The following is a 27,108-nucleotide window of genomic DNA, read 5'->3' as shown; positions in this document are numbered from 1 at the left end:
GCAAAAAGAGTAATTTTATAAATTCAGTATGTTATAACGCCATAGAAGATTGTTCACGGGTAACTGAAAATAGCGGGTGGGTGCCAACAAGATGCATGCAAGATGCATGTAACTGCGTCGAAAAATCAGGAGCTCGAAAATAATACAACAGGTAATCACGGCCCATATCCCGGTCGATTTAAGTCTATAGTGAAACTAAGCGTGAAACATTCAAAACTGTCCCAGAAAAAGTATTGGTACTTGTGAGTTATCATTTTTTATTTTATTGATATAAATGTTTACATGACATTTCAGTAGAACCAATGCGTCACGAAACTTAGACTTACAGCAATAATAATTAAAAGCATTAACAATTATAAAAACAATGACAAATTGAATTGGAACAGTTGATCACAACCTAGCATCCATCGCCTCACAGAATCTCAAGCATTCACTACACACTGCCGCCTTTTATTCTATCATTAACCGATTGTGATAATCAAACATCTAAGAAATATTGCAAGTTTTTTAAATGGAGTGACATCTACAAAATTATTTCCATTTTTTGAAGTGGAGTGACAGCTAAGAAATATTGCCGTTTTTTAAGTGGTTGTCAAATTATTCCGCTGCAGAGTTATCTTGGTCTAACTCTAGTTTTTATTGAACATCATTTAAAATTGACAATGTAATACTGAATTTACTTTTACACCCCAGACATTGATTTATTCTTTGATGTCGTATTCGGCACATCTTCAAATTAATTATGGTTTCGGAAAGGTCAAGTTCTTCCCACTTTAGGTCCACTCGGTGCTTTTATAATTAACATGTTCATAAGTACCTACTTATGGCACATCTTGAGAAGCTCCCTTTATTAAGGTATGTACCTACATGTATCATGCTTTACAGACTTTTTAAGGGAATCAGTGAATAGAATACAATATTTGGTATAATTTGTTTATTTACTGACTTTCGGAAGTACTACGAGTATGTGTTAAAATATAACATCGTTTTAGCACTGAAAGGGTAAGTGTTTCCGGTGTTAACTCGATAATAGCCCCTCCTGAAAATAATAAAGCAATTTGAAGTTGTGATTAAATTAATGTATTAAGTTGCCGTATTTATTCATTATATTCAATATGAAATAAAACCTAGGATAATAATGTTAATGTTACAGAATAATTAGTTGTCTGGGTATCTTTGTCATCACTAAGTATTATAGACGCGTCTGTAGGTATGTATGGTAAATAAATATTCCTTACCCATACCTATTATACCTTCTTAAATCTAATAAAGTACGAGCAAGGTACCCTATCAAGTAAACTAGGTACCGTAAATTCACATTATTAGAAACAAATAATTATAATATTTATTCCTGATTACTAATACTGCAGATATTATGTTGATACTCTACAAAGACTAAAGTTTAACTTACTGCATTTTAATAAGTGCCAATGTTCCGATGATCACAGGCGGTGTCCCCGTGCAGCGATTGTTGCTAACTTGCGTCATCGTGTCGCATCGCAGAGCCATCAAGTGTCCACCAGTGTCCACGGTCGCCGCGAACAACTCCCAAGCCCTATTATGATTGCAAGAGTTGTCGCTGGCTGCACAGCCAGGCTGCCTGGTCCCTCCGTTCGGATAGATGTCCACGGTACCGAGGGCATCAGCGGTACCAAAGGCTCTTGCTCCGCTTATATCGGTGTGTATTACTTCGACGGTGGTTGCATCATTAGCCCTGAGACGCTGAGAGCCAGAGCCCCAACGTTCACCAGCAGGACTCAGTGCTGCAACATCAACGGGACAATTTACAACGGTATATTTCCTAACGTGGAAAAATCACACAGGCACGAAGCTATAAAAATACTGTAAGTACGCCCAAATGTTATGGATTTGATCTGTCAGTCAAAAGTGACATTTGTTAACAAGAAATGTCACTGTCGTCTTGTAAAATGTAACTAAAGTCACCACTTTATTTCATTTCGTGGCTATAGGGAGTGTGCATGAACTATAGGAGGCAGCACAGGAGCCGTCAGATTTTTGACGCGAGGCGTAAATGTGATGTTTATTGTTCCAATGTAGCCCACAAGATGGCAGAACCTACTATGCACAAGAAAACACGTGACGTGTAAATTTACATGTTTATTGTTCCGATTCAGGCCAAAAGATGGCAGACCCTCCAACGCGCACGGTCCCTATATATTAGCCATGTAATGGTAATCACAACCTTCTGTCAATTTAATAGCGTTAAATAAAGGCCCTGCACTATATCTGCTAAGTGATAACGCACCTGTGATTTTAACAGCACGAGCAGCAACGGCAGCGTTTCGATTGGTTATGCCCATGATGTGAGCTCCCAGATCAAAGCCGATGAGATGAAGAAGAGCTGGGTTTAAGTTAGTTATTGACCCTATGAAAGTTCTTATTTGCGTAGCAATTGAGGGTACGACCGACACAGCCTGCTCGTACGAAGAAAAGGAGAGGTAGGACCAGTCTACCATGATGATAACCATATTTCTGTCTGCTGAGGCAAGTGCTGCAAAATGACATTTATTATATTTGTGTAGCTTTAGAATTGTGACACCTTTATATACTATGCTTACTTGTTTTCGGAAAAATAATCTCATTCGGATTGATTGTAAAATCCAAAAAAATCAAGTAACAAAAATACAGTAGCAAAACTTTGCTCTTTGCACTAAACACCCTAAATAATAGTTACTTACAAAATCTGAGAGTATTTACAAAATCACTGTGGACACTGCTTTCTCGTCCATGGACTATAATGGCCACATTTTCATTGCCAGTTAGGCCAAGGGGGATCGCCACGCCAGGGGTGCTTATAATTTCCTCCATGTCTACGCCGCTTGTCCATAGATCCCTGTTACGTTATAATTTATAATAATAATAAAACAGAACTATTTATATATTGTGTTCTAATGTCAGATTTTGAATACAGTTTTTTGGGAGTGTATGTTACGATCTTAATTTGCGGTCTTGTGGCATTGATGGCAAAAATTAAAACATATCTACTTACATAGCTATATGTTTTAATATCTATTTATATATAATCAAACAAAGAGCACTTTGCTATGCAGAACAAGTGATTAAAAAAAATTGGCATCGGGTAAAAATGTTGCATCTTTATTAGATTTACTCACCACGACGTTCGAAAGTATCTAACATTAGTAAGGCGCGGGGTTTTGGAATTCACTGCTGTTTCTGCCATTAAGACGCTTCCGCATGCTGAAATTGACATAAAATGATACATACTTACTGTTTCATTGCACATAATGAATGCAGCCAAGATTTTTCAAAGTAACGGATAAAACGGTGGTATGCAAATGGGTAAAACAACTATTTCTTGGCCCATTGTAGAAAGGGCTTATACTAGCATCAAAATGCATGTGTGATTAATATAAATGCCGTAAATATCAGGATTTAAAGAGTAGCCCAAGCCAAAGTGACCATGGAAACGATAACGTGAACAAGTTGATTCACTCAATTATCCAAATAGGTAATAAATAAATACATAAATATTATAGAGGCAATTAACCAAGTCTTACGGTAAGCCAAGAAGGCTTGAATAAAATGTTAAAATAAAAATTTCTGAGTACAGAAACATATTAATATATAAATACACATACTTAAAAATCGACATATACATATGCTTTCCGTAAGAAAAAAAAAACATACTTGTGAAAGTTATCAAAACAACATGTCTAATTTTAATTTTAAGCAGTAAAATTTTAGTATAAAATAGCTAGTGATATAGACGAGGGATCTATCGAGTAAAATTTTAAACAGAGAAATAAGTATATTATTATTATTTATTGAATTATTAAACATTAGCAAAAAAAAAAAACATTTTGGATCGAGGGCCTGGAAAACTGTTTTAACAGTTTGACTGCAGGAAGAAGAAAATTATCAGAGTATTATTCGTCACAATATCGACACGGCGCGCCATATCTTTGGTTTCCTTCTAATTTCCTGGCTTTACTCCCCCTCTTAACTCAGCTTCAATTAGGAGGCTCATAGTTAACGGGGCGCTCTAAATGAGCTTTTGCCAATTTACCGTAATGTAATTTATGTAATAAAATCGCTTTGAACTGATACATTATACGGAAGTGTTTGAAGTCAGTCAGAGTTCAGACGATCATTCATACCTTCGTGTAAGTTGAATGCCATCAAAAACATTGCTAAGTCAATCTATTTATTTAAAACATTAAAGATTTTTATTATTGATATGATCACTATAAGATGTAGTTAGGTTAGCTAATTACGTAACAACTTAAGACAGAAGGTCCCTTAAGTAGGGACGGAATAAATTAACCGACTTGGTATTACATGGATCTCAACTTTTTCCGGAGAAGAACTGAGTTGCGAGACTTGGTTTTTTTACAAGTTATGTTTTTGGTGGCATCCCATTTCTTTTTGTAAATAGTCCTGCTTTTTAAGGTTCCGTAGCCAAATGGCAAAAAACGGAACCCTTATAGGTTCTTCATGTCCGTCTGTCCGATTATGTCACCGCCACTTTTTTCCGAAACTATAAGAGCTATACTGTTCAAACTTGGTCAGTAGATGTATTCTATGAACTGCATTAGGATTTTTACACAAAAATAGAAAAAAAACAATACATTTTGGGGGTTCCCCATACTTAGAACTGAAACTCAAAAAATCTTTTTTCATCAAACCCATACGTGTGGGGTATCTATGGATAGGTCTTTAAAAATGATATTGAGGTTTGTAATATCATTTTTTTCTAAACTGAATAGTTTGCGCGAGAGACACTTCCAAAGTGGTAAATGTCTCTCGCGCAACGCCCACACGTATGGGTTTGATGAAAAATAATAATAATTTTATGACGTATTAAAAAAAACTACTTATAATAATAATAATTTTATGACGTATTAAAAGTGGCTGTGACATAATCGGACAGACAGACGGACATGACGAATCTATAAGGGTTCCGTTTTTTTGCCATTTGGCTACGGAACCCTAAAAACACCCTGTTATACCACAGATAAAATTAAGTAAATACATTCATTTTATAGCTTATTAAAGAGGCTAGCTTTGGTGAAAAACTTGGAGGTGTCGCTAACGTAAAAATACTTAAAAAAAAGATTTTTACAGTACATATGGGGCTACTTTATAGCACTAGTGCGAGAAGTAGCATATTACGTTACTGTGTCGAACATTTAAAGGGCCATATGTACTGTAAAACGTTGTACGATACATGTGCGAATAGGTAATTCTCAACTCGTGTCGATTTAAAACACTCCCTTCGGTCGTGTTTTAATTTATCGCCACTCGTTTCGAATTTCCTATTTTTCGCACTTGTATCGTAATGTACTATTATTATTTAATTTACATTTTAATTCGGTTCATTGTTATTACTTTTATGACTAGTTGTATGTATTACACGTGTTGACATATTTATATTTGTATTCACTAGTATATTTTCATGTATTTATAAATATTACTTAAAAGAGTGAAAAATAATAATTTTTCAAATAAAATATTTTAATGACTAGATTAATATACCTATACCTAATTGCATAATTATCATTTAACAACTATTTCAATCATTTAAAAATGTTATTTGTAGTATTTATATATTTCTTAGTTTAGGTATTAACTATACTAGTATTGAAATAAATCGGAAAATATAGACCCGAGGTAGAAGAGAACATCATGCATATCATATTTTTACTTAATTAAATGTTAAATGTTATGTGATAATTATTTTGAAATCTTAAATAGTTTATAGTATGGATCATGTCATTTTTAGCTTTGCATTTATTGATTTTTTGATGTGCTGTTTTAGCCTAGTTTTAAAAATGTTTATACCTTTTGTTTCTTTTATATTTGTTGGCAGGCTGTTATACAGTTTTGCGCCATCATAGAGAATGCATTTCCTTCCATAGTTTGTTCTTGGTGTACGTAGTATAAGGTCATTAGCATTTCTTAGTTTGATCTTTTGGTGGTGGTGTTTTTTTGTAAAACTAATTTGTACATGGATATTGTTATTAATTACTTTTCTAATTAAAATGCATGTTTTATATGTGTATGTTTGAGTTATGTCCATTATGCCTGTTTCTGAATAAACTTTTTTTGTAGGTGTTAGATGAGCATATTGAAATAGGGCTTTTATCAATTTGTTTTGTGCTATTTGTATTAAAGAAAGGTGACTCTTTGCGGCTGTCCCCCAAATTTCAATAAGGTAGTCAATGTGGGGTTGTATGAGAGTGTTATATATTGTATATTTTATGTGTTTTGGAAAGCACCAGGTATTTCTACGAAGTGCTCCTGTTAGTGAAGTTATTTTGGTTTTCAGTTTTTCAATGTGTGCTTTCCAGTTTAGATCTTTATCCAATATTAGGCCAAGGTACTTTTCTTCGTCAACTTTTTTGAGTATTTCATTATTTATTTTTAATGGTTCATAGCTAGGGATTTTTTTATTTTTAGCCAAGAAAAGGATGTAGTTTGTTTTATTAATGTTGATTGTTAAGAGATTTTTCTGGAACCATACATTCAGCAAGTTGAGATCGGACTGAGCTTCTGCTAGGATATTTTTGATAGAGTTTCCGAAATAAAATAGACTTGTATCGTCAGCGTAGAGAGTTATGTCTCCTTTAAGACCCAATTTACAAATATCATTTATATAAATTAAAAATAATAACGGGCCCAAGATCGATCCTTGAGGGACGCCGCACAATACAACTTTTGGGTTGCTTTGGTATTCGTTTAATTTGACAACTTGACGCCGATTTAACAAATATGATTTAAGTATATTAAATGCTGACCCCTCAATTCCTAGACTATGTAATTTATCCAATAGAATTTTGTGACTGATAGTATCAAAAGCTTTTTTTAAATCTATGAATACACCAAGAGCAAGTTGTTTCTTATCGATATTAATTTTAATTTTGGTTACGAGGTCTATTGTTGCAGAAAGCGTACTCGATTTAGATCTGAAACCATATTGTTTTTCAAATATAAAATTAATTGAGTCCAAGTAATTTTCTAGCCTGATATAAATAAGTTTTTCAACAATTTTTGAAATGACTGGCAGCACTGAGATAGGCCTATAGTTTCCAGGGTCCGATTTTGGTCCAGTTTTGTATATAGGCGTAACTTTCGCAATTTTTAAGCTGTCAGGAAATATCCCTCTCTCAAAGCAGTCATTAATACATTTGGTTAAGCCATCGACAATTAGATGTTTAATACATAAGATCGATTCACTTAGCTTATCCTGGCGTGGCCTTTGAAATATACTATGTTTATACAATGCCTGCTTCGTTACTGAAAATTCAGGCTTCTAGTTTTATCCACAACAAAGATAAAGGGGGTCGAAAATGTCCTGAACTGCTTCGAGAAGAGAATGGTACGGCCATGCCACTTTCTTGCTCGACTTGGCGGGGGCATGCCGTGCCCCCAGATGCTACACTATTGAAATGGAAACCTATGCGAATGAACCTTATTTACAAAATGCACATATTAAAAAAAAACTAAAATATTTTTTAAATTTTGAACTTCATGAATAATTATTATTTCTGCAATACTACTCAATCGTTACGAAAATTAAAATACATACGTGATACAAAAATTGAGTATTACTACTTATCGTTAAAAGTGTACATAATGAAATAAAAAAATGTTTCAATAAATATTTAACACTTACTCGTACATTTACAAAGACACGCAGCAATAATAAATATTAAGTTTACTCGCCACATGTTGTTCATTGCCTATCGAATAAGGGCTGACAGCTCGACAAGTTTTTATATCCTATGATAGCCAGATAATGCACAAATTATATCTATACAATCAAATTATTGTTTCAATCGGTACTTCCCATTAGATCGTTAACAGATATGGGGGAGTCACCGGAACTTAATCAAGTCGAGCATTCGTCCATTTTTCCATTTAACCGCAGAACTGATCGATGCCACTGTAATCATTGAATAGAACATTCAATGATTACAGTGACATCGTCCGCGACAGTCCTGCAGCAGTAACGCCGCAATAGTAAAGGTGACATTCAGATGGCAACAACAGCTGCATTACTGTTGCGTCATTAGTATGGCGACATAAACGCGACCTCTGTCACTGTTAATTACCTTGATAAAATGAGTGACGGATTGATCGTTCTGATCGTGAGAGTAATGCGGCTGCGACCGTCACACATTTTATAAAGGAAATTTTCAGTGACAGCGCCCGCTTCAGCGCCGCAGCAGTAGTGCAGCTGTAGTTGGTATGCGAATGTTACCTACCTTTAAGGTGACCTTTGATGTCGCCACTGTATCTGCCAATTTCCTTGATAAAATGAGTGATGAATTGAATGTCATACTTGCGGCACTCATGTAGCAGGTTAGGTTAGAACTGAGACCTCCTAAAAAACACACGGCTGTCAGAAAAGTGCACGGTTAGGTTTGGTTAGAACTGCAATCTTTTACAAAAAGTGACATTTTAATTTCTTTTGAGAATAATAAAATATCTTTAAGAGGCCGGTATCGATTTTAGTCGCAAAAATGTCAAATTGATAGATTTAGTGCATGAAATCGTACACCTTTTGTTAACTTTTAGAAATAATAAGTACTGGTTTGTTTTAGCACGTCTTGTTATCTTTCATTTTAATTAATCATTTTTTTGGAAACAGGCTCACTTAATTAGTAATGTTTTTTTTTTCTGATGGACGTTTAGGTAAACGCGCCTAAAGCACTGATCTTGTCGATCTTATTTGTAAATTTCGTTAAGTTTGGACTGTTAAAAATGGTAATTTTGTATTACACATATCCTGTACTTCAACTTTAGTAAACTGCATTTTTTTTATTATAAATTTGAAGTAGTGTAAATGAAAGTTAGACGAAATCAATTTTCTCCAGAAATTACTTCAAAACAAGTGACAATTTCTCTGAAGATAGACTTAAATTCAACCTAATTTTAATACTTATACAATCTACAACATTTGCTTAAACTTAATAATATAATAATATGTTTTTTAATTAAAGTGGATTGTGTTGTATTTTTCTGAATAAAAATGTTTGCTTAAACTGTTCTTACAAATCATTTTCTATAAATTACGCCTATAATTTTTTGATGGATTTTTAAAACTGCCCCTTCTCGTCATATAATTACCGGCGCCGCACGCTCGCGTCTTTAGTACCGCGGGAGTGCTTGTAAAGGTCGGACCTATGTCGCTTGGCTCCGCGCCGATGCATCAACTAGTTACGAAATTATTTATCATTGTGTGCGTTGCACGACGTGTGTATACAGGTGGTATCACTCTACTGTGTGCGTGTAAACTGCGAGTTGATCCTTGAATTGTATTTGCTTCTCTAATCTAATTTGTCATGGTAGATACGATGATGTATATGATTTGTCTCAACAATACCTTTGACACGAGGTGGTACCCAGGGTCTGATGATAAAGCTGGAAGGGGGTAGGGGTAAACAGGTCGTGAATCCACTTCGTGATTAGGCTAGTTTGATTCGTCTCAGCAAGGTCTTTGACACGAGGTGGTACTCTGGTTCTGATGACGAAGCCGGAAGGTGGTCAAGAGTACTCAGAGATAAGAGTATTTTATGCAACCGTTGTATATTATGGTCAAAAAAGGCGAGTGGCGTAAGTTAAAATGTGAGCCGGAGCCGAAAGCGTAGGCCAGGAATACGCCACGAGCATTTTTTGACCTACTTATACAACGTTGCATACAATACTTTTCCTACGAGTCAACAAAAATAATACTAGAATAATAGTAGAATCATATAGGTAAACAAACCAAAAGTATACAGCTAAGATACACGAGCATACCTTCTTACGCGGCCGGCCAGCCGCAGCCCGGCTGGTCAGCAACACCTTCTCGTAACTCATGAGGCCCTGGTACTTGGTACTTCGTGGGGAGCCAGTGCTGTCAAACTGGTCTATCTTGACAGACATTCAGACGTACTCTCAGAGTAAACGACAATTGAAGTAATACACAATGATGTCAGAATTGATGGAAAAGGTCTTGCTCCTTGTTAAATTCAATTTATGGACAGTTTTTTCTCGATTTTGGCCACAGTAGCCTATGTAGACTAATCAGCAACGCTAAGCGGTCTTCGTAGTCTATTGGTGTTGCTATATTACGGGTTTCACATGCGTGTTCTGACTTATGAAGCAATTGTTTCTACTATGCAACCAAATGAATATTTTGTAAGTTGGCAGCAATGCACTAAGTTTGAAACTGTATTTTGATTTTGTTATGCCATTAATCGTAGTAACGTTATTGCGATTTTAAAGCACAAGTGCTGTTATGAGGAATAGACAATATAGACTTTTCTTCACACCTTTTATGTATGTTCTTATATTCGTGTTCATGAATATATAAATGACAGATAACAGTAGAGGAGTAGGAAAAAACAATAATAGTACGTTTAATTATCTTTCAAACGCTACCTCACATGAACCGATCGGTCCCATAGCACTCAAGATCTGAACAAATATCAATGATGGTCGGCCGTCATCTGTCCCCCCCCCCCCTTTTTATCGACCCGTCTTCCCCTCTATAAACTATAACCGGTCAATTCGTATTCTGGAGATAATGAGGAACACATCCATTCCAGTTTTAGGTATTTAGAAGAGATGTCTACGAAAATAGTAAAGGAGACGACTTGTGGTTAATTTTCCTTATAGTATATTACTGAAAATTCAGGCTTCTAGTTTTATCCACAACGAAGTTATAGGCGGGTCGAAAATGGCCTGAACTGGTTCGAGAAAAGGATGGTACGGCCGTGCCGCTTTTTGCTCTACTTGGCGGCGGCACTGCCGTGCCCCCAGATCAGTGAATTTTGTTCCGAATTGGCGTTACTACGTAGCGCAAGTTCGGAATGTAGGCCAGATAGGTATACCCTTAACATAGCCGTGTCTAACACTGGACCCAGCCATTTGCTGCGCCCTGCAATACCGTCATTGCTGCTGTATGTACCCCGTCTACATTACCTTAATGTTAAGTACCTATGTGAGAGTAAAGTCCAAACTCATCCTGAGGATCTCGAAGTTGGAATCTCGACTCAATGCGAATTTTAATTGTGAGCGTTCCAACTGAACGTCTACCGACCTTCAAAAAGAGAAGGGTGACAAGTTTAGGCAGTTCCGCGGCCGGTTCCCTAAGACTGCGGGTTTGCTTAATAAAAATAAAAAAAAATGATTTATTTCAGACTAAAGGTCCATACATGGTTAGTAAACATTAAAAACAAATCTTATTACTAGTGTTAGTACAATATAATGTAAAATAGAACTAAAACTAAAACCTAATCAGTGGCCGCATGCAGTCTCTGCCAACGATTGAGCATGGGGCCATTTTTGCGTTCCATAAACACGCTCAGAATGCTGTTGGGGCTGCCACGCAGGCGACGCATCAGTGAAGCGCACCTCTTGCGCATTATCGCCGCAAAGCTGTCAATTTGTGTCTCCGCAAACATACCAGAGGCACTACAAAATCGCGGCAACCCCTTCAGCACCCGGAACGCGTTATTATATTGGACACGTAGGCCGTTGTATGCCCTCTGCGTATAGTTGGTCCACAGGTTGCATGTATAGAATGACTGACAGTATGCTTTGAAGAGTGTAATCTTTACTTGTGCATTTCGCAAACCTGCGGGCCAACATGTTACATCGGACAGCCAACGACCTACGCTCTCGCTCAACATCTAAATCATCACTCAGGTCGTTAGCTACCCAGTGGCCCAGGTACTTGAACTTAGTGACAAAGTTTAAGGGGACATCATAGAGTGTCACTAACGGTACAGTCGGATAACTTTTTCTACCAGCCTTAAAAATCATCACCTCGCTCCTTTTGTCATTATACCTGAGTCCATGGGCCACAGCATAGGATTCACATATTTTTATCAGCCTTCTCATTGCGTCGATTGAAGGGCCGAGCAGCACCATGTCATCAGCGTAGCTAAAATTGTTGGCGGCAACTCCGTCAATGTGACATCCGGCATAGGTACTGCTCAGCTCCTCGATGAGTTGGTTGACATACAAATTAAATAGTTTGGGGGAAGACAGCCCACCCTGTCTCACCCCACACATTAAATTATAGTTACACGAAATTGTGTTACCCCATCTTACAACATTATTTTGATGTAAATACCAATATTTAAATAAAGCTATCACTTCCCTAGGTACACTTGTCTCATTTCGTAACTTGGCCCTTGGTCGAATGCCTTTGATAAATCCAGGAACACACCATAAACCGGTGTATTCCTAGTGGTGTAGTACTGGACGGTATTCTTAATGCATCGAAACCATAATGTGATTTGGTTTTAAAATATATTGTTATAACATGTATGTTAGTTTTAAGGTATTTATCTATGGGCCACTAGTTGCCTAAAATAAAGATTTTCATTCATTCATTCATTAAAAAAACCATAGGCTACGGGTGACTGCTTACCATCAGGCGAGCCGTATTATTGTTTGTCACCGCCATAGAAAAAAACCGGAAAAATGCGAGTCGGACTCGCCCACCGAGGGTTCCGTACATTTTAGTATTTGTTGTTATCGGCAACAGAAATACATCATCTGTGAAAATTTCAACGATCTAGCTATCATATAAAAGTAGGGAATCCGCAGCGAATGGAAATAAATTAAAACACGACCAAAGGGAGTGTTTTAAAACACTGTTTTAAATGGACATGGTTGTGTTTTAAATGGACACGAGTTGCGAATCACCTATAAAGGAATAAATCATAGGCTCTCTAGACATGTTTTCTTTGATCTGGACCAACAAGGCGTATTCGGCATTTCTTCAAGTTAATTATGATTTTAGAAAGGTCAAACCACCTCCACTTTAAGGCCACTCGGCCCTTTTATATTGAATGTAATGCATAATATTAACTAGTAAGTAGGTACTTATAGTTCGAAACAGTAAGAAGGGCCCTTTGTAAAAAGTAGCTCTTAATACCCATGCCAATACGCCATGTTGGTTATTTATTTATCGTATTGACTATAGTTCTCTACTTAAATTATGGAATGGAAAGTGATATCAGATGTTAAACAACTACATTTTTGGATTGATTTATTTATTCTCTTGCATTTAGAAATATGTATATTTTTAAACTACAGCTTTTAAGCACTGAAAGGGTAAGTGTTGCCAGTGTTGACTCGATATAGGCCAGTCCTGCAAAAAAAGGTTCTTATTAAATACCAGCAAAAATTACAAGATATAAACGTGACTTTTTGATGTAAACTAGATAATATATTTTATATTATCATCGTACATATATTGGTACCGTCGAACTGGATCCGGAGGCAGGGTAGTGCCCCCGCCAAGACGAGCAAAGGGCACTACCTACCTTTTCTCGAAGCACTTCATCATTTTTTTTAACCCTCATAACTTGGGTTTAGATTATAACAGATAAACAAAATTCTCGGTATAAAAAATTCAATTGCATAGCTCTCATACTTTAGATGTTATTCATATCTAAAAAAAAACCCCGATTTCGTCACTGACTCACTCACTCACTGATGATCATCAAAACCCTTACGGTACTTCCTGAAGTCCAAGGAAATTTGGTATGTAGGATAGTATTTGTACACAAACAAAAAAAAAATTGAAAGGAAAAGGGCGTTAGGGGGAAAAAGTGCCGGAATCAGTAAAAATAACAGATTTGTATAAAATATGCGCCCAGATACGTATTTCGGGATTTTTTTTATAGTAAATCACATCCAATCCTTTAATTTAGGTGATGAAAGATTGTCATAAGCGACTTTCAAGAAGTGAACTCCCATCAAAAACATTTTCATGTAAAATGTTGCCAAGACGAAACCATAAGGCTCACATTGTCAAAAAGTATGGTCGTAAGGTGAAAAATTTATTCACTATTAATTATTTTTCGTTATACAATACATCTTGTAGTAACGAAACGGCCAAGCCACATATTTTGACTAAGGTGTAGAGTTTGTGAAGTCAGGGCTTGTAGAGGTATAAGCTTGGCTCTACAAGAGATCTGATAACTTTTTGACAGTGCAAGCCTTAATTATGGTTTCGTTTTGGCAACATTTTACATGAAAATGTTTTTGATGGCATAACTATTACTTTAAACTTCTATAAAGACCACGTTCAACTTACTGCAATTTAATAAGCGTCAATGTTCCCATTAACACAGCTGGTGTCCCCGTGCAGCGATTGTTATTAACTTGCGTTATCGAGTCGCATCGCAGAGCCATCAGGTGTCCACCAGTGTCCACGGTCGCCGCGAACAACTCCCAGGCCCTGTTGTGGTGGCATTCGTTGTTGCTGTTCGCACAGCCAGGCTGCCTGGTCCCTCCGTTCGGGTAGATGTCCAAGTCACCAAGGGCATCAGCAGTACCAAAGGCTCTGGTACCGCTTATGTCGGTGTGGATTACTTCGACGTAGTCTGCATCACTAGCCCTGAGGCGCTGGGAAGAAGCGCCCCAGAGGACACCAGCGGGGTCCAATGCTGCAATATCAAATAGATCCTGTGTAACGAAATTTACGACAGAAATATCGAATAGCTGCATTTTTCATATCCGTAAATGAAGAATTTTGACGCCAATTAGTGAAAATAGAAACATTAAACATATTCTCGTTTGTTATACCTATTAGTCATTAAAACCTAAGTTTTGATATACAGATATTCGTTTGATCTTACATTTGACAATACATTTTCGAAAGGGTGTTTTACTATACCAAATATGTAGTCATTGATTTCTTGTAGATTTAAAACTATGCGTTTCAATAATTAGTATTATTGAATTAGTTTCTTACTTGCAACATGCTCATGATAAGTTTTATGAATAATAAAGCTTAAAATCTAAATCTTAAGTGTACATTCGTAAAATCAATTTGGTAATAACTTTGAATTGGTTAAAATCACTTAACAATTACGTCGAATTGGTATTATTAAAAATATTTACTTTTATTGATTTATAAGATTTACGGTCAGCGTTAGATTTTATACTTATCTTAATCAACCAACTGGTATACTTGACCGGTATTCAATTTTTAATAATCTATTCAAGTGACATGGTGATAATTGAAGCTGCATTACTGTCGTGACAATACTGCTGCGGCCTGGATGCGGGCGCTATATCTGTCAAACCATGGTCAAACCGCTGCTCGAATGAAACAGTAAAATAATCAACTCATTCACGATTAAATAGTCAGTACTTGATGTCTACCATATTGATAGTATGATAACGTCTTGTCATTGTACATGAGTTATTTATAAGTGGCCAAGAAATTGTTTCCAATACTAGGAAATTTGTAGGTCAATTGACATAGTTACGAAAGAATATTTTATATTCCGTATTTGGTAAGAGTTTCTGAAACTTTCCTTTTTTTCTTTTTAGGCAAACCGTTTTAGTAAATAGGCGAACCGTTGTGTTTCTTAACTGGTTTCGAAAGAGACCGAAAGGTTCCGTAAAAGTAAGGGAGCAATATCCTCTCTAACGCACCTGTGATTTTAATGGCACGAGCAGCAGCATTTCTACTCGTAATGCCCACGATGTGAGCTCCCAGATCAAAGCCGATAAGGTGAAGCTGGTTAAGGTTCAAGTTAGCGGCGGTCAGTAACACTATGAAGTCTCTAAGATCTGCAGCGATGAAGGGCACGACCGCCACAGCCTGCTCGTACGACGAAAAGGAGAGATAGGACCAGTCTACCATGATGATAACCAAGTCTCTGTCCGCCATGGCGAGTGCTGAAATAAAGCATTCGTATAGTTTTCCGTACCTATTTTGAAAAAAAGTATATAATATGAATATTTTAATAAATGTTCATTTAATGGAAAAAAAAATCCGCAAAATATGTAAACAAAGCTCAAAATACCTATTTATAACAAAAAAAACATTTTAGACGAGGGCTGCACCGAAAGTTCCAACTGCTTTGGCTCTACTGATGTGATTACAATACTCATCATTATTTTAGCCTTCAGTCACCCACAGCTACAATATTATTTATACCATCGTGAGGGATCTTTCAGTACTTATTGAGATGGAGTCAATTCATGCTTAGAAAACGCAAAGTTATTTTTTATTTTCTATTTCTTTACATTGACTCGATCAGTAATCAAGACTTCATATACTCGTATGATATCATTGTAAGTTTTACAAAAATGTGATTTTAGGTGGTGCTAATTACGAATCTCGCCCTTTTTTACGTATAAATCGTAATGATAGAGTAATTATGACTTCATAAATAGATCGGTGTCGAAAGCCATTTCATCAAAAGTAGAAATTTCAGACTTTAAAAAAAGTTGCTTTAACATATAAATAAAATGATTTACCAACTATATATACTCGTAATATCTGGAGTCCGAGCTTTGCTCGGAAAACATATAAAAACTCAAAAATGCGCGTTTTCTCAAAGATAAGACCTAGCTAGATCGATTTTTTGCCTCAAAAAACCCCCATTTAGCAAATTTCATCGAAATCGTTAGAGCTGTTTCCGAGATCCCCGAAGAATTGCTCGTTTAATGGTATAAGATATGAAAGAATTATAGATATAAGAATGAAATCCTTACCTCCTTAAAAAAAAAAAACCTTTCCTGGGTAAATTTCAGTTCGATAATCAAAGAATTCAATACCAAATTAATTAATTGTGACAAATAAATTCTTATAATATTTCAAATTTACTAAGCAATTTCTAACTCCATACAAAACAGCTTTCCGTAAGTTATATATACAATACAATAAAACAATATTAGTTTATTTTTCTTCTTTGCCATAAAAATAGCATTAAGTGATCGCGTGAGTAGAGCCGGAGCAGCTAACGACTTGCGGATGAGCCCTCTTATAGCTTTACGAGAAATCGAGCTCGATTTATCATCAAGGAAATATGGAAGACCGTTTAAATTAATTTTGTATTAAGCAGAACCGTCTGTAAATTATACTACAATACGTAGAAGTAAAAGATTTTTTTTTATATCCCTTATATGCGCCTTAGGGATTTCATGGATTAGGTAGGTCATTTGGCAGAGCGATGGGCTGGTATCGCAGAGTCGCGAGTTCTAATTTCGCCCAAGACAGTGAGTTCTTCCTCTTTTACTTTTTTCTAAGCAAAGATCTCTTGATCCGGAAATTATTAAATTTTGTTTTTAGCTGATACTTACAAAATAGCTATCATTTAATGTTACGAAATTGTTGCCCGTGGCCAAATGCTTTTAGTGTTAGTTAAAATCTGGGGGCCTACCGTGCCTAAAGAAACGGCCAAGCCACATATTTTGACTAAGATGTAGAGTTTGTGAAGTTAGGACTTGTATACAGTTGGAAGCTTGGCTCTACATGAGATCTGATTAATTTTTGACAGCGCGTGCCATACGGTCTCGTGTTGGCAACATTTTACATGGAAATGTTTTTCGTGTTCGTTCATAATAGCACGTAGAGTAGGTAATTAGGTTATGTGTTCTTTGTTGTAAATTGTAAATCATGTGTACGTAACAGTCATAAGAAGGTAAGTGGTTCTTTATGAGTGGGTATAATTCGAACTTACAAAAACGGAGAGTGTTTCCGAAGTCACTGTAGACGCTGCTTTCTCGCCCGTGCACTACAATGGCTACGATTTCGGTGCCTGTTAGGCCGAGGCTGGTCGCTCCTTGAGCAGAGTTTTCTACTTCTAACATGTCTACGCCACTCACCATATGATCCCTGTTAGGTAATTATAAAATATGTATAAATATCCTTCTAATACTATTTAAGGTTATTTTAATTTACCAATCAAAAGTAATACCGACGTACCTACTTACCATAATTAGAATAACTAAAGCGGATTTTCACAATTTAATTTAATTGTTTTGCGACTCTAGTACGATTCAAAACAGTTACGTTTAGCTCTTTCGTGAATGAAAACAAGTCACTTTGTAGTGGAATGTCAGTTTTCACAAAAAGTGACCCTTTCCATTGCTTCGTTTCATTATATTTTAGGTATCATTTTAGTCAAGATATCATTACTCAAATCGCAATAGAACAAAAACATATATACAATAAAAACATATATTTAAATCAAAGGTGTCTTCTAACACTAAATAGTATTTTATGCTTCCGTTGTATAAGAAGGGTCAAAAAAGGCGAGTGGCGTGGTTTATATTTCGCCTACGCCTCCGGCTCCGGCACACATTGTAAAGGAGTGCAGTTTTGACCTAGGTACTTATACAACGTTGCAAACGATACTTTTTCTACGACTATTCAGACTACTGACTTAAAAATAAAATGCAAAACTAAATAAAATAAAAATTATAAGCGCGGGGTACGTCAAACTTTGTTTTTAATTGACGTTCACTAGACGGTGAAGACTTAAGAAAATAGTTTTTATAAATAAATAAATAAATAAAAAGCATTTATTTCGGACAGGATCCATATACCTAAACAAAAACACAAAACAACAAACAATCAAAATATTTCCATATAAATTACATGAAATAAAATTAAAATATTAATTAAATTAAATTAAAAATACCGATTAAATTAAATTAACATTATTCATTACATTAAAACAAAATTATCAATTAACATTAAAATTATCAATTAAATTATATTAAACTAATTACTTGTCGTAGTGGGCATGTGGCGCGTGAGATTTCGCCCAGTGTGTATTGTTTATAAGTAGGCAGCAATGCACTTAGTTTGAAAAAATCAAAATTACTTTTGTTAGCTTGGTAGCCATTAATCGCAGTATCTTTTTAGCGATTTTAGAGAACAAGTGCTGTTATGGGGAAAATACAATATAGAATTCTTCAAACCCATTATGTATATTCTTATAGTATTGTTCATGAATGTATAAACGACAGATAACAGTAGAGGAGTAGAAAAAAAAACATTTTATGAAATCCTACAACTGGAACATCGCCTTATATGCATGTGAAACATGGACAGTGACACAAAACAGTGAAGATGGGCGAAGGGCAACAAAGTAAAAACAATGAAGGAGCAACAATTTGGTCAACACTTTCATGAAATTTTAAGTTCGTCGTTCTTTACTGGAAACTTATCTACTCGGGTTATTTGACTGACATGGGAATGATCTTCATCAATTATACAAACCACGAAGTTTGGTAGTATCTGACATTGGTTAAACGCGGGGTTCTGGAGCCCAATGCTGTTTCTGCCACTGACGCACATTCGCATGCTGAAAGTGAAAAACACTCATAGGCATATACTTTGTTAAAGATGACCCTATTAAACCTTATGGCAAGTTTATATTAATTACAAACAATACAGTTTTCAATTATGTAGTAGATATTTATTCAGTAGTACATAATTAGTTATTATTCTTCCAGGATGTATAAAATACGCTGATCATTTTAATTTTACTAGTAAGTAAATATACTATTTTTCATATACGTATAGTATTTAAAATAATATGACCACTACGGTAGGAATACTTATTTATTTCAGGCTTACAGACAGGTCAAAGATTCAAAGCACACTTACAAATGAACGCAGCAGCTACAAACACCAAATTTATTCGCCACATATTTAGAAACTTCACTAGCCACCAACTAACGCAAATCGGCTCAATAAGTCTATATTTATGCAAATGATAAAATGATAATATAAACTTATCTGTATTCAATCTAATATTGTTTGATCTTTAATAATTATTGCTTTTATCATAAGGAGATAAGGGGGAGTCACCCTGCAATTATTTACCTACTTTATTTACGAGTTCAATCGATATGAGTACTACAATTAGGAAGGTAGGTATTATTTTTAAGACGCGTAAGTTTAAACGTCCGTACTTGTGAGCCCGTTTATTGAGGTTCTGCTGAATATAATATTATATTTTGTAAAGCAAAGTTTTTGACAGATCAAAACTTCTTTTGGGGATATGCAGCCGTGGGTTTATGTTTTCTTATAGGTTATTTCTCGTTTTAAAGTGTGTTTAGGTACATGCTTTGTCTCAAAAACCAAACGTAATTTCGAGGATTTATATATATATATTTATTTATCTTTCATTTTAGCGTATATATATATATATTTTTACAGTTAATCCGTTATAATGCGCCACGACATGAGCAACGAACGTAAGACTCAAATTTATACAGATGTGTCTATCATTAATTACCTTTTTCTACTTTGGTCCATACCTTAATACACAATCACAGAATGGTCGTTACGTTAACCTACGGTAAGTTATTTGTAAAAAGTATGCCGTAGGTACATTAAACCAAAGTTGCTAAAATGAAAAAAAAAAATGGTCTGATTTAGGTTAACGTACCTAATCGTCATTATTTTCAAGATATCCATTTTTTACGGTTCCGTAGCCAAATGGCAAAAAACGGAACCCTTATAGATTCGTCATGTCCGTCTGTCTGTCCGATTATGTCACAGCCACTTTTTTCCGAAACTATAAGAGCTAAGATACTGTTCAAACTTGGTAAGAAGATGTATTCTATGAACCGCATTAAGATTTTTATACAAAAATAGAAAAAAAAAAAACAATAAATTTTGGGGGTTCCCCATACTTAGAACTGAAACTCAAAAAATATTTTTTCATCTAACCCATACGTGTGGGGTATCTATGGATAGGTCTTCAAAAATGATATTTAGGTTTCAAATATCTTTTTTTTTTAACTGAATAGTTTGCGCGAGAGACACTTCCAAAGTGACAAAATGTGTGCCACCCCCCCCCTCCCTGTAACTTCTAAAATAACAGAATGAAAAATCTAAAAAAAATATATGATATACATAACAATGCAAACTTCCACCGAAAATTGGTTTGAACGGGATCTAGTAAGTAGTTTTTTTTAATACGTCATAAATGGTACGGAACCCTTCATGGGCGAGTCCGACTCGCACTTGTCCGCTTTTTTATATCAGTAATCGACAGTGAATTTATTTCTAATTCAGTCTTTTGAATAAGAAAATGCAATACATCAAAGCCCTCTGAATCTTTGACTTTTTTTAGGGTCCAACGACACGCAAAACGTCAACGCTTACACGATATAAAGATGAGACTAGCCCTTAAAATGTACATGGCTTGCAAGGAAGTGTCCACTTACGTACCACATAGAACCACTGGTAACAGGCAGTGGACATATTTAATAACAACTACATGTTTTTTTAAGAAATATTACAAAATATCAAGATTTTTTTTAAAACGTTATTATCTACCGTATTAAAAAGTAAACAAATTGTTAGACTTAGCTAAGGCTTATAGTATTTCTGACATAGCTTAGTAAGGTGACAGCTGTCATCTCATTACATAATATTTTGCGTTCTAAGTTTATACATTGTATTGAAATGACAGCTGTAACCGTACCTAAACTATGTAATAAATACTACGAGTATACATTTAACTAACAAAAAGAGTTGATTATGTTTGCACATCATTTTAATTTATGAATGGTCAGGGACACAAAAATAACACATATCTATTTAAGAAGTTTTCTTTATAATTATTTATTTAATGTTAATTGTTTTGATGTAAGGTTACATCTCTTAAGGTATTGGTCTCTTACCTATCTAATTTGTCAGCACTTTATTTATTATAGTTAAATTGTAAATTGTAAATCTAGCACAAACTGTAGTCTTAAGGACAAAAATACACTGCCCACGATACAAAAAAAATCAGACAAAAAAAAAACTTGTCCCATGGGCTTTGCCCGGAGCGGAGGAAAATCGAAAAGGAACAGATACATTTGCGAAGAGATTGCTATTTGCCTTTGAGAATAGAAACAACGATAGCGCAAAAGTGGACGGGCTATGCATAAGACACCCACTATATTCTATTTACTTTACTTACAATAAAAATATTACTATAAGGACTATTCATAATTTCTTCTTTACCTAAACGCTAGTATCAAAGCATAACATTATTTATCACTGATATTCTATTTACTTTACTTACAATGAGAAAATATTACTATAAGGACTATTCATAATTGCTTCTTTACCGAAACGCTAGTATCAAAGTATAACATTATTTATCACTGATATTCTATTTACTTTACTTACAATGAAAATATTACTATAAGGATTATTCATAATTGCTTCTTTACCAAAACGCTAGTATCAAGGCATAACACTATTTATCACTGATATTCTATTTACTTTACTTACAATGAGAATATTACTATATGGACTATTCATAATTGCTTCTTTACCGAAACGCTAGTAACATTATTTATCATGTATTCTCAATTGGTAATTTTTAATCATAACCATTTACTACGCTGCATGAATTAATTATTAGGTAATAATTTAAGGCAAAAGTGGATTTGCATGTGGTTTAGGTGATATCCGAGCCTATACTGTGTATTTGTATACTATATACGAGTACCTATACTACTTAAGATGGTAGATAACGACAGCTTTTTCGGATATATAATATTCTGACTAGCTATAACTACAACTAAGGGTTCATCCATTAATTACATCACACGTTTAGGGGAGAAAGGGGGTCAATAAAACGTGACATGTTGTGACAAGAGAGTGGGAGGAGTCACAAACTTTGTGACGTCACTTACCAGTCTCTTACTCGGTAACCGATTTTTTTTAATTCGTTGTAAAGTTAAATGACGAGTTTCTGGAACGATAATCGTTTATATTCATTTAATTTTCTCTTATAGTCGATTTTGTGTTATAAAATTACTACTTAATATTTCTTTTATCAAAAATATTTTGATAAAATAATCACAATTCCTAATTCGAAAAATATGACGTCACACCAGGGGAATGGGTTTGCTAAATGTGAACATCCGTGACAAAGAGGGGTGGAGGGGTAAAAAATCTAGAAATATGTGTGCGAAATTAATATGTGTGTGTTACATGAAATAACAATATTCATTCATTCATTAATTCATTCATTAATGGATGACCCCTAAGGAACAAATCAAATTGTATTATTTATTTAAGTAGTCACACTGGATGTCATATACTTATGAAAGAAAGAGTGACCATCAAGGTCTCCACGGCCCAGGCCTGAGATCGAACAAGCATCTTTTGCATTTGGCGACCGACGCCATAACCACAAGGCCACCTAAATCACAAAATAGAACTAGTGTAGGGAGAAATCCTAATTTTAAAATCTGAACGAAAATCTATTTTTATCTTTTTACGTATATTTTACTATGTGCTTTATTTAATATTTGGAGCCCAGCAATAAATACCTTGTCTCTGCCAAGTTACGCATTTATGGGAGCGAATTATTGTGATCTTTCTGCATGAAAATACGTGCATACGTAACTTTTCACAACATAATAAAAAACTATTTGGCACTATTCCTTCGTCGACGTCCCTTGGGATGTTCAATAATTACCTATCGTTCGATATATTCTACAAAAGACAACCAATGACTCATCAAACTCGAATATCTATCGAATATCTTTCACTACTAGTATATTACCATTTTCCGCCACATACTCGTAGTAATCATGGATTTGCTTTAACTTTTACCTTAAACATAGTTATAAAACTTCCATGGCGATAAAGGTATTTCGTAGTTATGCTTATAAAATTTTATCGCACCGAGAACACGACAAAGCTAACATGAGTATCAGGTCTAGGTGAGCGCAAGCTATAAGGCGGAAATGTGCATTTTTATCAGCTATTCAATGGGTATTGAAAGTAAAAGTATTTCATAGTACCTAATGCAGTGAATGCACCCAATTACGAGCTTCTAAACCACAAAGAATCACAGATGTTACACTTTTAATATCCCTCTTTTTGTGTCGGTTAAGTAAATAGAGAGTATGCTAGAAGTCCTGTACATAAAAGGAACAGGATAAAGTTAGCTCGCGTACCATAACGTGCTTTGCTAACATGTCACTCGTTAACGATTTGTAGCTCTCTATCACTCCTCCATATTAGTGTGACAGTGCAAGTTGAGCGTAAACGATTAGTATGTTGGCTACGCAACCAGAAAGTAATAAAGAATTATAAGTAAGAAAGGAAGGAGGAGGAAGGCGCGGTTCGCTATCGCATATACGGTGCTGCACATATCTTTATTGTCCTTTTATCCATAAATACGATTAATGGCGGTAATAGGAAAGGTATAGGAAAATAGAGGTTACATTGGGATTGAGACGGCGACAGCAGACACATTACTGTTCCAACGCTGTTGCCGTAGCGTAGACTAGGGCGATATCACAGTAAATTTCCATTAAGTGTTTGTTATCCCGAAACGAAATAAAATATGTAATTAACTTAGCTCAAGTTAACGCAAACGTAAATTGACATAACGTCCATACCTATCTCGCCAACTTTAGACGCTAGAGTTACGGACTCTCAAGAAAAAAATGGTCCATTCTAACATACTTCGTCATACATCGTTAAGCCTCAAATGTGCATGTTGTGGTTTTACTGTGGATAGAGTAAAAATATTGCTAAAAGTAAGTTTTTTGACATTTTTTGAAGGCCATTACTTATTACTTTTGGCGTTTTTCTTATACATATTTGGATAATTCTGGCAGTGCTATTGATCATATATTTGGACTTAACAACGTTTTTAAGTAAGGTCTGAACTAAAAGTTCAAATAAATATAAACATCTGAAAAATACAAGGGCGAGGTAGGTTGAAACACCTTGTTGCAACATACCTCGTGTTTTTTTTAAAGTAGCATATTTTCAGATTACGCTGCCGCAATCCATATTTTAAAAACTATTAGCAGCTAAAAGACAAAATTGAAAATTAAAATTCTAAATTTGAGCTGCGTTTATCGGTGAAAATGTTTAATTGATATTAGTCTGTAATTACAGTCTGTAAATACAATAATCCGTAAACGTGTTGCCTCCCTCATGCACAGGATATGGAACAGCACCAACAGCATCCTGAAAGCCATTGCCGAGAGATGGGACAATCCTATCTTATTTTTCTGGGTGAGAAAACACATGCTGTCGAGTTTTATCACCCGGAAAATATTGTTATAGGATTATTTATGTTAAATTAATTTAAATTTATTAATTTATTGATAGTCATCATTGTTTACTAACCATTTTTCTACATGTGTAACTACTAACAAAAATGTGGATTTGAAAAAGTCTGAAATAAAATAAATTCATTCATTCATATAAATAAATTCATAGAACGTGACAGGTAAGTTGACAGTCGATAAAAATGCGACCATTGTACCGCCGCTGTTTAAATTATCTCGGTATTAGGAGAGTTGAAACCTCAGTTGAAACAGATCGGATTGAAGCAGAAAATAAATGTTTTTATAGTTCCAAGTACAATGTGTTGTCTGTTTCGGGTGGTGTTTTGTGATTTTTTTTTATGAAATTTGCTGTCAGATGACACAGATGTTGTAAATCTAACTTCTAATACCGCAGATTTATATTCGAAAAAGTAAAAATTGTTTCAACTCTCCTTGGTCTCCCCTACCTATATTTTAATTAACTACTTACTCGCAAAGAGCTTTAATGAAATCCTATTTATATCTGTTTACCCAAATTTTGTGGAAAATGTAATCGCTCTATATACTAAATAGTTACGTTCGTTTAATTCTCGGAAATAAAATTACGAATAACTGAATAATTTAAGCTAGCTAAAATTTGCAGTATGAAATATTACACATTGCCTATATTTCTTGTAAAACACATTATGTTTGGAATCCTTTAATTAAACAAAAATATGATTTTCACCGTTCTCCCAAGAATGACTCAAGATTTTCCATTACCAGTACGCCATAACGAATTATTCGAGTCAATGGATAAGAAAACGTTAAGCGCATATGAATCTTATTCAGGCATGCATTTGTGTTACTCGTATGTCCTTTATGAGCAGGGTAGAATTGTGTTGTTATGTTATATCGTTAGGGGAATAGAGTATGTAAACTGGGTTTAAAAGTTTTTAATAATAGGTCATTCATAATACTGTATTTAATATTACTCGAATTGCGTATTATTGTTGCATATTCATTTAAGATGCGATTAATTAAAAATATAGGCTTATTTGAAAGCTGTCGAGGATGAATTTGAAGGTATAATAAAAACATGTTAACAATGTTGTTCCGTTCATCATTCAGTCGCAATCGCGGTCACAGTCTCAGTCGCACTGAATATAATAGGATTGTATGCGGATGCGCGTCACTCCTCACTCGCAGCCGAAGCAGCACGAACAGCATCCTAAGTACGCTGGCGCAGCGTTGAGACTCGCCCCTAGTCAAGCGGTACATGTAGCTACACTCACCTGTTGCTGTTCCGTCGCGAAACTTATGCATGTTATGCAATGTTTTGTTTTGTTTGTTTTGTCCAATAGGTTGTATTGTCTAATTAATTGTAATACCTAACTCTAGATATATAAGTTATTGTTACCTATGGACGTCAAGTTCGAATAAAGATTTCAATTCTCTCATATTGTATTTTTACAAGTTCATTCGTGCAAGCGCGCGATTAAACATATTGAACTTGAGTATCCTAATTGAAAATTGCACGACGCGTCGCGCGTTTATAATGTTCAAAACATAGATCTAAAAAAGTAAGGATAAGCCCATGCAAACAATTCCGATCGAAAAGTCTCGTTAAACAAAACACAGCTCCATCTGTTGTATACTGCTTAAACTACGTGGCCGATGTTCAGAGCAAATATACAATCAAGTCTCTTTGGCCAGAGATATACGCGAAAGTAGACTGCACTCTCACCTCCAAAAAACGTGTCTAGAATAATGGCTCGAGGGAGACCTTAAGTGCCAATTACATCCACACTTTATCAGGCCTGATATCAGACCTGATTTCGGGGCCAAGAAAGAATATTTTTTCGTTTTACCAAATATCAGCACATCGTTTACAATATTTGAAATGAAAAAAAAAATGTGTGCAAAAATATCAAACATTGAACATTTTTGGCAATTAGAGACAAAGTATTGTTAACGATATGCTGATATTCCGTAAAACAGAAAACGATTGTCAGGCCCAAAATCAGTTCCGATTTCGGGCCCGTTATCGGGAAATGTGGATGTAATTGGCGCTTTAGTCCCTTTTTCTTTAGGGTGACGATGAAGTGACAATTGAATAAATGTTATCATTGTTGACACAGCTAAACAAGCCATGCTACTATTTTTATGAATATAAATGTCATTATTATAGATTTTGCCGTGCTAGTTCATTACGACCTTCTAAGGGCGTTGGTGGAGCGCCTTGACTCTCCTCTCACTTGCTACTGGGTTGAAGTGGTGATTGGCAGGGCCAAGTAG

At 35.2% G+C, this 27,108-nt stretch overlaps 2 protein-coding genes across 3 annotated transcripts; both read right to left on the bottom strand.

The window, feature by feature from the left end:
- Nucleotides 1-917: 917 nt before the first annotated feature.
- LOC133517077 (lipase member I-like) lies at nt 918-8,431 on the bottom strand. 2 transcript variants are annotated; one of them, XM_061850223.1, is made up of 6 exons: nt 7,664-8,431; nt 3,135-3,219; nt 2,700-2,854; nt 2,267-2,512; nt 1,412-1,763; nt 918-1,039 (listed from the first exon to the last, which is right to left on the bottom strand). In XM_061850223.1, exons 1-6 carry the CDS (start codon nt 7,719-7,721, stop codon nt 958-960), a joined length of 978 nt encoding a protein of 325 aa, XP_061706207.1. In that variant the 5' UTR covers nt 7,722-8,431; the 3' UTR covers nt 918-957. The 2 variants fall into 2 exon arrangements, with proteins under 2 accessions (XP_061706207.1, XP_061706206.1); XM_061850222.1 differs by having other exon boundaries at nt 7,658-8,430.
- Nucleotides 8,432-13,020: 4,589 nt separating this feature from the next.
- On the bottom strand, nt 13,021-19,523 carry LOC133517076 (lipase member H-like). Its single transcript, XM_061850221.1, has 6 exons — nt 19,409-19,523; nt 19,019-19,103; nt 17,472-17,626; nt 15,436-15,681; nt 14,087-14,438; nt 13,021-13,135 (listed from the first exon to the last, which is right to left on the bottom strand). Exons 1-6 carry the CDS (start codon nt 19,449-19,451, stop codon nt 13,084-13,086), a joined length of 933 nt encoding a protein of 310 aa, XP_061706205.1. The 5' UTR covers nt 19,452-19,523; the 3' UTR covers nt 13,021-13,083.
- Between the last annotated feature and the right edge of the window lie 7,585 nt (nt 19,524-27,108).

The sequence above is a fragment of the Cydia pomonella genome, chromosome 4 (genome assembly GCF_033807575.1).
Source record: "Cydia pomonella isolate Wapato2018A chromosome 4, ilCydPomo1, whole genome shotgun sequence".
NCBI lineage: Eukaryota > Metazoa > Arthropoda > Insecta > Lepidoptera > Tortricidae > Cydia > Cydia pomonella.
The sequence above is the reverse complement of the archived record's forward strand: the minus strand, read 5'-3'. Positions and strand labels throughout refer to the sequence as shown.

Bases quoted from the DNA above. Each gene is read 5' to 3' on its own strand.
- LOC133517076 (XM_061850221.1), bottom strand. From the start codon at position 19,451: ATGTGGCGAATAAATTTGGTGTTTGTAGCTGCTGCGTTCATTT. The intron at 15,682-17,471 runs GTAAGTTCGAAT...GCTTTATTTCAG, and splicing joins CGGAAACACTCTCCGTTTTT to CACTCGCCATGGCGGACAGA. The intron at 14,439-15,435 runs GTGCGTTAGAGA...TTGATATTGCAG, and splicing joins TCGTGCCATTAAAATCACAG to CATTGGACCCCGCTGGTGTC.
- LOC133517077 (XM_061850222.1), bottom strand. From the start codon at position 7,721: ATGAACAACATGTGGCGAGTAAACTTAATATTTATTATTGCTGCGTGT. The intron at 3,220-7,657 runs GTAAGTGTTAAA...TGTCAATTTCAG, and splicing joins GTGTCTTTGTAAATGTACGA to CATGCGGAAGCGTCTTAATG. The intron at 1,764-2,266 runs GTGCGTTATCAC...TTGATGTTGCAG, and splicing joins TCGTGCTGTTAAAATCACAG to CACTGAGTCCTGCTGGTGAA.